General features: G+C 38.3%; 2 protein-coding genes across 2 annotated transcripts; one reads left to right on the top strand and one right to left on the bottom strand.

Moving 5' to 3' along the window:
* The first annotated feature begins 2,184 nt into the window (after positions 1 to 2,184).
* Positions 2,185 to 2,691, top strand: LOC127079966 (uncharacterized). The gene has a single exon (XM_051020314.1). It carries the CDS (start codon positions 2,185 to 2,187, stop codon positions 2,689 to 2,691), a length of 507 nt encoding a protein of 168 aa, XP_050876271.1.
* A 5,852-nt stretch (positions 2,692 to 8,543) lies between these two features.
* On the bottom strand, positions 8,544 to 10,481 carry LOC127083418 (methionine gamma-lyase). The gene is made up of 2 exons (XM_051023729.1): positions 9,650 to 10,481; positions 8,544 to 9,302 (listed from the first exon to the last, which is right to left on the bottom strand). Exons 1-2 carry the CDS (start codon positions 10,428 to 10,430, stop codon positions 8,725 to 8,727), a joined length of 1,359 nt encoding a protein of 452 aa, XP_050879686.1. The 5' UTR covers positions 10,431 to 10,481; the 3' UTR covers positions 8,544 to 8,724.
* Between the last annotated feature and the right edge of the window lie 491 nt (positions 10,482 to 10,972).

Below are 10,972 nucleotides of genomic sequence, written 5' to 3'. Positions count from 1 at the left end.
ACCCAAATCAGATTACACATTCAGTAACAGCAATGTCAACTCAATCATACTCAACATCAACACAACACACAACACACAACACACAACACACACACATATAATACTGGAATACATCCATTCATATTATACGCCATATATCAATTATGCAATGAGACTCCATGCATGCGGTACCGACTCTTTGTGAACATATAGTTCACCTCACCGTCCAAATCCAGGCACGGCTACCAAGCCCACTAGTCCCACTCATTTGAGACCTAGTGACTCACTCACTAATTCCTCACCATGGGAATTAGCTACCACCCCAAATGGGCCATGCTATGCACGCTAATCACCTAGCATGCAAACATCAACAACAGTCCAAAATGACTAACTCACTAATTCCTCACCATGGGAATTAGCTACCACCCTAAAGGCCACAATATGCATGCTAATCATCTAGCAATGCAACATCAACAACAAAATCCACAATGGACATATGCTCACACTCTAAGCCATACAACAGTCCATTCACAATTGCATACATAACATGTACATTCACAACATTATGCATACTATCAACATCATCAAAACATGTATCAAAACATCATATCATGTTAAATAATTAACCACAGTATTAGCACACTCTACTAATACCTATACTGCTCAAAATAGTGGGAATTAATCCCTATCACACCATACGCTACCATAGGCCAAACATCAATTATGTACACAACATTAAAATGTCAATTTTCTCACTTTTCAACAGTGTTAACCGGTTAACGCCCTGGGTTAACCGGTTAACGCAGCATAAACACACTTTCTGGCAAAACGCAACAGTGTTAACCGGTTAACACCCTGGGTTAACCGGTTAACGCAGGCAAAACAACACTAATTTCACAATTCGCAACAGTGTTAACCGGTTAACACCCTGGGTTAACCGGTTAACGCAGACAAAACAGCAGTTCCTGCGTTAACACAAAGCAGAATGCAGAATTCTCCGCATTTTCCGCCGTTGGAGGACTTCCGGACCTCCGATTCCAATTCCGTAAAAAGCTATACGTTAGGGAATTTACAACACACTCAATTACAGGTTCAAATTCCAGTTTTTACACGACATATCCATCAAAATTTTCAGCATTCAACAATCCCAATTAGGGTCAATTCAACGGTTTATCACTACCCATTACATGCTAACCCATAATACCCATTAAACGACGATAAACCCCCCTTACCTGAGTTAATCCGGCAACTTTGAGCTTTCAAGCTTCTCCGTTCTCCAACCCAAGCTCTCTAACTCTTCCTCTTGCTCTGCCTCTTTCAGCCGCTTCTCTGAGTTTCACGTGAAAACCTTATTTTCCAAAATGAACTCTTTTTACTTATTCCAGCTTATATATATTTTCAAATAATTATTATTCCAATAATAATAATAATTCAATAATTCCAAAATAATAATAATAATAATCCAATTATCTAATTAATTAATAAATATATTATTAACTTAATTTAAATAATTTCCATATTATTATCGGGGTGTCACAAAAAAGGCATCGAGATCAATCAAAACAAAACAAAAGCAATTTTGGATCTCAAGCCTCCTTCGACAAAGAAGCAACTCCAGTCTTTGTTGGGGAAGATAAACTTCTTGAGAAGATTTATATCAAATCTAAGTGGCAAGACGAAGTTTTTTTTGCCACTGCTCAAGATCAAGAAGGAAAGTGATTTTCACTGGGGGCGAGAGCAACAAGAGGCTTTCAACGCCATCAAAGTGTACCTCACAAAGCCTCCCATTTTATTTCCACATAGTATGAATAAGAATATGAGGTTGTATATTGTTGAGTTGGACACGATCATAGGAAGTATGTTAGCACAAGAGGATGACAGTGGTGTCGAAAGTCCCATCTATTACCTCAGTCGAATTTTAATAGATGCTGAAACTAGGTACAATATGATTGAAAAACTGTGACGATGCTTGTACTTCCCATGTATGAAATTAAAGCAATATATAAAACCAGTTGATGCTTTTGTTTCATCTCATTGTGATGTCAGTAAACACATGTTGCCTAAACCCTTTCTACATAGTCGAATTGGGAAATGGGCACTAGCATTAAATGAATTTTCTTTAACATATATGCCTTTGAGGGCTAGAAAGGCCATATAGTGGCAGATTTTATTATAGATCAAGCAATAGTCGAACCATCATTAAACATGGTTGACACAAACCCTTGGAGGTTATACTTCGACGGGTCAAGTCACAAAAATGGAACAGGCATTGGGATCTTAATATTATCCACACAAGACATTCTGACGAAGATCAAATGTAAAATCGACGGAAAGTGTTCCAATAATGAAGCAGAATATGAAGCCCTAACCACTGGCCTCAAATTCTTGAGGGATTTAGGTGCCAAGAAGGTCGAGATTAAAGGTGATTCAGAGCTAGTGATCAAACAAATCACACGAGAATATAAGTGCATTAAAGAAAATATGCTAATGTATTTTGAAATGGCGAAACACTTATTAAAGTACTTTGAGGTTGTCAGCATCTCACATGTGCCTAAATTAAAGAATCAAGAAGCTAATGATTTAGCAAAATTTGCATCTGGGTATAAAGTTTCGAAAGATAGGCTCAAGGATTTTATTAAGGTGAAAGAAAAAATGGTGTCGTCGTCACCCAAAATGGCAATCCCAAAAACTGTGTGGGGGAGATGTATTTAGTAAAAATTTAAAAGACATGAAGTTTTTGCCATTGACAATTTATCACAGTCTGATTGGAGAAAACCAATCATAGAGTACCTAGAAAATCCAGTCGGAAACACTGACAGGAAAATCAAGTATAGAGCGTTAAGCTATGTAGTCTGGGAAATGAGTTAAAAAAGACTCTAGAAGGAGTGTTGCTCGAGTGACTTGGAGACACATAAGCATAGTCTGAGGTACACAGTGGAATATGTGGGGCCCACTAAGCTGGACATAAAATGAAATGGTTATTATTTCGACAAGGTGCTTATTGGCCAAGTGTGTTAAAGGACAATGTTTACTTCGTCAAAGGGTGTCAAGAATGTCAGATACACACAAGCATCCAACATGTGCCAGCCAGCGAGTTGCATGCAATTATCAAGCCTGGCCCTTTCGAAGTTGGGCATTAGATATCATCAGTGAGATTCGACCAGCCTCGTCGAAACAATAAGAATTTATCCTAGTAGGGATAAACTATTTCACAAAATGGATAGAAGCTATACCTTTGACAAAAGTGGATCAAGAGGTTGTGATCGAATTCATTCAAAAACACATCGTGTATAGGTTTGGAATTCCTAAAACCATTACTACAGACCAAGGTTCAATTTTTGTGGGTCAAAAGATGCAAGAGTTTGCTGCTGAAACGAGATTCAAGTTGGTTACTTCCACACCTTACAATGCCCAAGCAAATGACCAAGTTGAGGCAACCAATAAAGTGATAATTGGTTTAATAAAAAAAACATTGCCAAGAAACCTAAGAATTTGCATAAGACATTAGACAAAATTCTATGGGCTTGTCGAACATCCCCAAAGGAGGCAACTAATTCAATGCATTTTCGTATGACATTTGGGCATGATGCCGTGTTGCTTGCAGAAATCTGTTTACAATTAGTTAGGGTGCAACGACAAAATGACATTCCTTTAAAACAATATTGGAGACTGATGTTCGACGAAATGACTGATTTAGACGAAGAAAGGTTGGCTGCAATCGACATGTTGAAACGACAAAAAGCGTGTGTGGCCAAAGCGTACAATAAAAGGGTTAAGATAAAAACTCTTGCAATAAATGATTACATTTGGAAGGTGATTTTACCTATGGACCGAAGAGATCGAACTTTAGGAAAATGGTCACCAAATTGGGAAGGACCATTTCAAGTAATCCAAACATTTACTAATAATGCCTACCAAATTCAAGAGCTGGGTATTGATTGACGAATCTTAAGGGTAAATGGGAAATATTTGAAAATATATAAACCTATGCTCTAAGAGATTCAAATAAAAATGTAATGGAACTGATCATTAATTATAAAATCCAAGATGGCATACAAAATCGTCAATCAGAGTTACAATTGTCTCGACAAAGAAATACATCAGACAGGAAACCTAGACTTAAAATCTTCAAAAATGGCATTCTCATGTCTAATCCTGCTGTCAATGAGGCCTTTCTTCTTTTGTAGTTGGCCAATCCTTTCTATGATTTCAAGGGCCTTCTCACCATGTGCAATCCTCTTGAGAATCTCCTGGTCGACAACGCCTTGAGCCGGGAGAGGTTCAGTTGAATCCAAGAATGCCTTTTGTTCCTCGACTTCAGCAATCTTCTTGGCAAGTTCAGCTATTTGAGCTTGATAGTATGAGATTTGCTGGTCAAGGGCTTGTTGTCTGTTGAGACGTTCTTGCTTCTTGGCCTCAGAATCATTGAGCTTTCTCTCACAAACTTTACTAAAATCCCACTCTCATCTCATCTCGTTGATCTTCGTCTTAAATTGAAAGTCATTGTGTCGACAAAGAGTAAGGTCTTTGACCAATTGCGTAAAGAAAGCTTCAAATTTAATCAGGTACTTGGCCACAAGAGCAGGAAGCTTGTGTCGAGCAAGCTTGTAAAGCAGCTTGAGGATGTCGAGTCCCAAGGCCTCTTCCTCTTCGACGACAGTCAAAACCTCACACTCAAACAAATAGCTTTTCAGTTGTTAGAGTTTGAGATTGACAGAAGCATCCATTTCTGGAGTAGGCGTGGTAGTCGAGGAAGAGGGTTGAACCTTAGTTAACGCTAGGCTAAGTTTCTGCAGCTTTCTCAAAGTCTCTGCCGGATTCTGCTGCTTCATGGATAGAACCTCCTCCGGAGTAAGAGTGATATGGGATGTACCTTCGCCAACAGCAGTTGAAGGGGCCTAAATTTTCTGAATGTCGAGATTTTGATTGGTCTCAGGCGAAACGCTTCATAACTCATATTTCCTTTGAGGGTTCAAGGGATCAGTAGGATTCGTCGAAGCCACAACTACGGCTGCATCATCAGCGTTTGCAATGCAGGTCGACTTAGCCAGAGAACCCTGAGGCAAGAACGCAAAATTAGTATCAAGGGATAATCTCACAAGAAATTAGATGAAGAAGAATGTCCAATACCTTAAGAGTCGTAGGTTCGGGAGGAGAAGCTGGAATAGGCTCTTCGTAACCAATAAACTTAAAGACCTCATCGAGGTTGTCAAGAGTGGAAGTCTTTGCAGCGCTCGAAGAAACGGTTTTTGAGCTAGTTTTTTTGCTGAAACCTTTTTCTTCTTCTTGAGAGGGGTGGATGGAGTTGAAGTTGGGATCGTCGAAGAAGGTAAGATGTGAGAATGCATGCTGGTATCAGAACCCTCACCTTCAGCGACTGATGTTTTTGGTTTTTTTTGGGCCTATTTAGGGCCGACACAGCTGAGGCATGTTTGTGACCCTGGAGAGAAAATTCACCAAATAGTCAGTTTGTTTTCCTAACGAATAAAAGAAAATCCAGAAAAAACAGTGGTTACCTTTTTAGGAGGATTCTCAGCATCATCGAAGATTCGGGCATCCTCGGTAGGAGCAGTTGGAGTGGATGATTCGCCATCTAAAACAGAAAAGGCATCGACCAGTTTCTACAAAAACATCGAGCTGGAGAAGTATTAACGTTGATAGGAACTCCATCATTTATCAAAGTCTTCAGTGGTGAAGAAGGAATTTTGGAATTTGAACACAGGAAGTTCAAGTTGTTGAGTTTTCTTATGGAACTTCAGGAAAGCCACATGGTCGTCGATGGTCAATTGTCGACCATCCCACACGATGTTAGAAGAATCAGACACCAAATATTTTGGCAGCATTTGGCTTAGACCAAAATTTTCGAACCACCGGGTTGGGTTGGTAATTCATGAACCCATACCCTTTCGACCCGGTCTCGATTCTGAAAGACATCATTGTAGGAGTCCGAAATACTCTCCACACAGCGTTCGATTGTGCAGCCATTTGTAGAGAGACTCCAGGAAAAGGGATTTGTAAAACATGTCAGACCAAAGTTTCGATCCATAAAAGGAGCCATGCCCGACATGAAGGTGGTGGTTTCGCTGAATAAATTTGTATACTTCATGAAGAGGGTTTTATTAGGAACCTCTTGACAAGTAGTCAAGTCCAGTCGAACACCTTCGATCGAGCGTTCCTGCGTTAAGCGCATAATCTGCTATGACACTGGTTAATCCAGTTTGTATTCAAAAGTGGCGTTTAGCCAATGTTGTAGCAACCACAGAGGGCCCGACAGGTTCAAAGCCTTAGGAGTGGAATGTAGGAGTTTCAGCTTCAAGGAGGCAAGTCTCAATTAATGATGAAGGGACACCAACAAAAGTTTCCCCAATGATATTTTTCGACCCTCGTGTAGCTGAATCGCTAGAGGAATGAAGCTCTTGGCTATTTGTAGAGAGCCAGGATAAAACACGTAGTAAGAAAGCCACAGAGTTAGAAAGGAAATATGTTCCTCATCAAAAACTTCATCAACATATTTGACATGATGATCAACAATATAAAGTTTAAGACTTGGACGTTTGAAAGAAAACTTGGTCTCTGTTGGATGAGTTGGGTCGAAGGTTTCGCCCAAAGTTGAAAGACCGATGATGGCTTCCACGTCAAAGAGAGTGGGCGTCAGCATCCCACAGGGAAGGTGAAAGATGTTAGTCGAACCTTCCCAGGAAAACTCTGGCTTTTGGGTCCATAAACTTGAGATCGATGATGCCAACATTCTCGAAAGCAGCAGGAACAACATGGTGAAGTAAGGAAAAAATTTCTGAACTTTTCTGGGTTGCGTTCTCTCTTCTGGGAGTAGTCCATGGAAGGCGAGAAGTTTCTCAACCACCATGAAGGAAATGAGTATTTGTCGTTGCCAAGTTTCCACTTTGGATGGGTCATTTGAAGGTGGTTGAGGAACAATGGTTAAACTCTCTTTTTCAGCAAGGTTGAAAGCAATGAGATTGTTACCAGTATCGTGTGTAACTGTATCCACAACATTAGCAGATGAGGCTATTGCAATGTAGGAAAGAAAGGGAATGAGGAAAGTATTGTTCTAAAAGTTGCAAGAAAAATGCGCAAATGAAGAAGAATAGAGAAAAATAGAAAATGTAGAAAAATGATATTTATAAGCAGACAAAATGGAATCAAGAGTCAGTCGATGGCTGACAACTGTCCGATTCAATGGTAGTGGGAAAGTTAGTAGAGGTAGTTGAAAACCCACGACCTAGGAAGTAGCTGCAAATGATGACATTTCCCCTTGGAAATCGTGGCGCAGAAAGGTGTCATCATTATGCATGACATCATCAATGATTAGACGCCTAGTCGAAATTGGGAAAGTCAAAACGCCAAGTTTCTCGATCGAAACGTTTCTTAGTCGAAACTGGCCTTTTAGGGGGTAATTTGTTAGCCAAAAATTTTTGACTGTGTCGGAGAGAAAAAATTGAAGCAAGAAGAACGAAATTATAAGACGAAGGGTCGAGAAGGGTGAACATAGTTGAAGCGGTTCGACAATCAAGAAGGTCATAAGTCAGGGCGAAAGGAGGTCGACGAGGGTGAGCTGGTCGAAGTCGAAACCAAGCAAGCAAAAATTGATATAATCAGTTGAGCAGAACGTGGGGGAAGTTGCAAAAGACGTGGGTTTACAAGTTCAGATGCGTGGGACATTGTAAATGGCCAACGATCATGTAGCAATTATTTTGTATTACTATTTAATTAGATTTGATTTCTAGTTCAAGGGAGGTGACGTATGTAACATTGCAAAAGGAAAACACTCAAAGTATCAAGCGTCTAAGAGAAAAGAGTTCATTTCTGCAAAAATGTATACTTGCTTCCCATTTATCTTCAAGCAATTTAAATTACCATGTCTTTTTATCTGTTTTGCCATTTACAGTCTTATCTTGCTTTTTTGTTCATTTATTTTAAATGCACCCTTTTACCGTCAATTTTTGCCTATCGTTTCCTTAATCCAAACATTCCAACAAAATACCCCATATACTTAACACTTAGTCTAAGATTTTGTAGTTGATCCTGCAAATAAACCTCAATAAAAGATTAGAGATTGTTCGCGCGAAAATCATATGCGAACAAAGTTATGTTACAATGTTCTTACGTGGGTATTTGGTATTTGTTTTTTTTTTCTTTTCATTTTAATAATCAATAGAAATTCTAATAACTAGGCAACGGATAAATATGAAAATAAAATAGATGACTCCATTTTCTCCTATGTATTTATATATAGTTATAGGTAAAAAGATGTATTATAAGAATTCAATTAATATGTTGATTTATGATATAAGAATTTAATTGATATGTAAAAATACTTTAGAATTAATCTGCTGATTTATTTGAATTATTTAATTTTTATTTTAAATTTTTTTAAAAAAATTTACACCACCATTACAATTAAACTCATAATATAATTCTTAATTTATTAATATAATATTTATATTGATAGACCATGAAATAACCACCACATTAACAATATATAATGTTAAAAGAAAATAAAACATGCATTATTAGTAGAAACTAATATTTTGCCAACTTAAAAATAATTTTAAAAGAAAGTTGTATAATATGATAGGTTAATGAGTTTTTATTGAATTAATATGGCTAAAAACTAATGTGACAAGTTACATGACAATGTCACATCTCTCTCTAACATTTTTAAAAAACAAAAGGAGATGATTAGAATTTATTCATAACACTGAATTATTCGAAAATTTAAAAACTTCACTTCTCCTTCTTTTCATTTTCAAGATTAAATTTAGTAACTGCCTTTTCCAACTGACTCCATTTCTGCTCCAATGTTCCAACATATCCAACAGATATCCTCACAAGTCCAGGTGTGATTCCAGCACGTTTCTGTTCCTCTTCATTCATCTCACTACTTGTGCTACTCCCAGAGCAAGAAATTAGGGTTTCGTAGTACCCTAAACTAACTGCCATAAAACCAAATTGAGAGTAGTTTTGCAAGTAATTCATCACCTGATTAGCCTTTGCCGCTGATCCCACGTCAATGCAAAGAATTCCACCAAATCCATACTCCTTATTGCCTATGGATTTCAAAAGTTCGTGTTGTGGATGATCTTCTAAGCCTGGGTAAAGGACTTTGATTCCAAGTTTCTTGAGCCTAGTCGCATATTCCAATGCACGACGGCTATGTTCTTTCATCCGAATGGCCAAATGTGGGATTCTTTCTGAGATTTCAAATGCTACCTTTGCATTCATTGTTGGACCTAACAGCATTACTCCACCTTGTTGAAGGTCCATCAAGGAATTCACAAAGCTTTTAGTTCCACACACAGCTCCTGTCAATTTTCAAGATTAAAATTATTTATTACACATAATGCATGCATGGTTAAATTGCAGATTCCAACCAATATTGTTGATGCAGACCCTGCACATCTACATCGGACTTAATTGCGGTGTAAATTAAAATTATGTTTCATCATTACATTGGACAATTTAATCCATATTTCTGTAAATATTCATTTTAAAACTTAAAATATCATAACTCAAAACTCAAATTACTTCCTATATAATAAAAAATATTAACATCAAATACTTTTTAAACATATGCAAAACTCATTTTACTTCCTATAGAAAAATTTAAGATGATTTTGTTTAAAAGGAAATACTAAAGATAGAGGTAAACCTGCAATGATGTCACCACCTCCGCTGATAAATTTGGTGAGGCTGTGAATGACGACATCTGCCCCAAGACGAGCCGGAGAAATCACCATGGGAGCAAACGTGTTATCAACAACCACAGTCACTCCCTTCTTGTGTCCAATTCTAGCCAGCTCAGGAATATTCGACACCTTCAAGCTTGGATTCGCCATAGATTCAAAATACAGCACTTTTGTCTTCCCTTCCACAATCGCATTCTCCACCTCTTCCAAATCGGCGATATCAACAAAAGTTGCTGTTATGTTGCATGTTCTGGCAAGGAAATGCTCGATGAGGGAGTGGGTTCCACCATAGAGAGTACTAGAAGCCACCAAATGTCCTCCGCAATTCAAAAGCTGTAGCAAAGCACATGCAATGGCGGACATGCCACTGGCAGTGCCATAGGCCGCCTCGGTGCCTTCGAGCGCTGCCAGCTTACGGCTGAGATTGAGGACGGTTGGGTTAAAATGACGGCTGTAGACGAAGGAATCAGTATGGGGACCACGCTCTCCGACAAACATTTGTCGGAGATGGTCCGGCTCCATGACGGTGTATGTCGCAGATGGTTCGATCGACATGTTAACACCGCCGTGTTCCCCGAATTCATGGCGGACGTCTGCTAATGCAGCGGCTGGGTCCACGTTATGGTGGTCATTCCCATTGCTGTATTTCTGAAGCTTCTTTGCGTCTTTGCTCTCAACGACGCCGTTTTCGTGGCTACGTTTGTTGCCATTGTTAGCATTAACCTTAACAAACGTATCCGCCATGTTTTCTTGAAAAGAAAATCTAGAGAGAGATTAATGTTATGACAGTTTGAAAATGCATGTTGGGTTAAACCTCTATTTATATATGTCTCGTGAATTAATGTTTCATTTTTATGTGATGAATCTAGACGCAATGTTCGTGTGATTCTTCCTCTTTTTGTGCGTTCATGAAATGGATCAATCTAAAATTAATTGCATGAATTGGATCCAATGGTTATTCACGGTGCTGCAGGTATAGATATTTGGTTTTGGTTGTATGTGAAGCACGTGATACTCTATATAGAGAGACACTATTTTAGAAAAACATTATATAGTTAATAGTAGTATACCGTTTTAAACTTTTTATCAATATTTAGAAATGCAGTTGTAATGGGTCAGTTATAAAGTGTTAAATTTAAAACATTTTACGACTATGAGAATGTTTCTTGGATATTGTTTGGAGGTGGTTTTTTTTAAGATTAAGAATGTTTCTTGGATATTGTTTGGAAGTGGTTTCTTTTTAAATTTAAAACATTTTATGACTAAAGAGTGTTTACTTGTAATGG

This window comes from Lathyrus oleraceus, chromosome 5 (genome assembly GCF_024323335.1).
Source record: "Lathyrus oleraceus cultivar Zhongwan6 chromosome 5, CAAS_Psat_ZW6_1.0, whole genome shotgun sequence".
In the NCBI taxonomy this organism is placed as follows: domain Eukaryota; kingdom Viridiplantae; phylum Streptophyta; class Magnoliopsida; order Fabales; family Fabaceae; genus Lathyrus; species Lathyrus oleraceus.
Note: the sequence above shows the minus strand (reverse complement) of the source record. Positions and strands in the feature narration are given on the sequence as shown.

Bases quoted from the DNA above. Each gene is read 5' to 3' on its own strand.
- LOC127079966 (XM_051020314.1), top strand. From the start codon at position 2,185: ATGGTTGACACAAACCCTTGGAGGTTATACTTCGACGGGTCAAGTCAC.
- LOC127083418 (XM_051023729.1), bottom strand. From the start codon at position 10,430: ATGGCGGATACGTTTGTTAAGGTTAATGCTAACAATGGCAACAAACGT. The intron at 9,303-9,649 runs GTTTACCTCTAT...GAAAATTGACAG, and splicing joins AGGTGGTGACATCATTGCAG to GAGCTGTGTGTGGAACTAAA.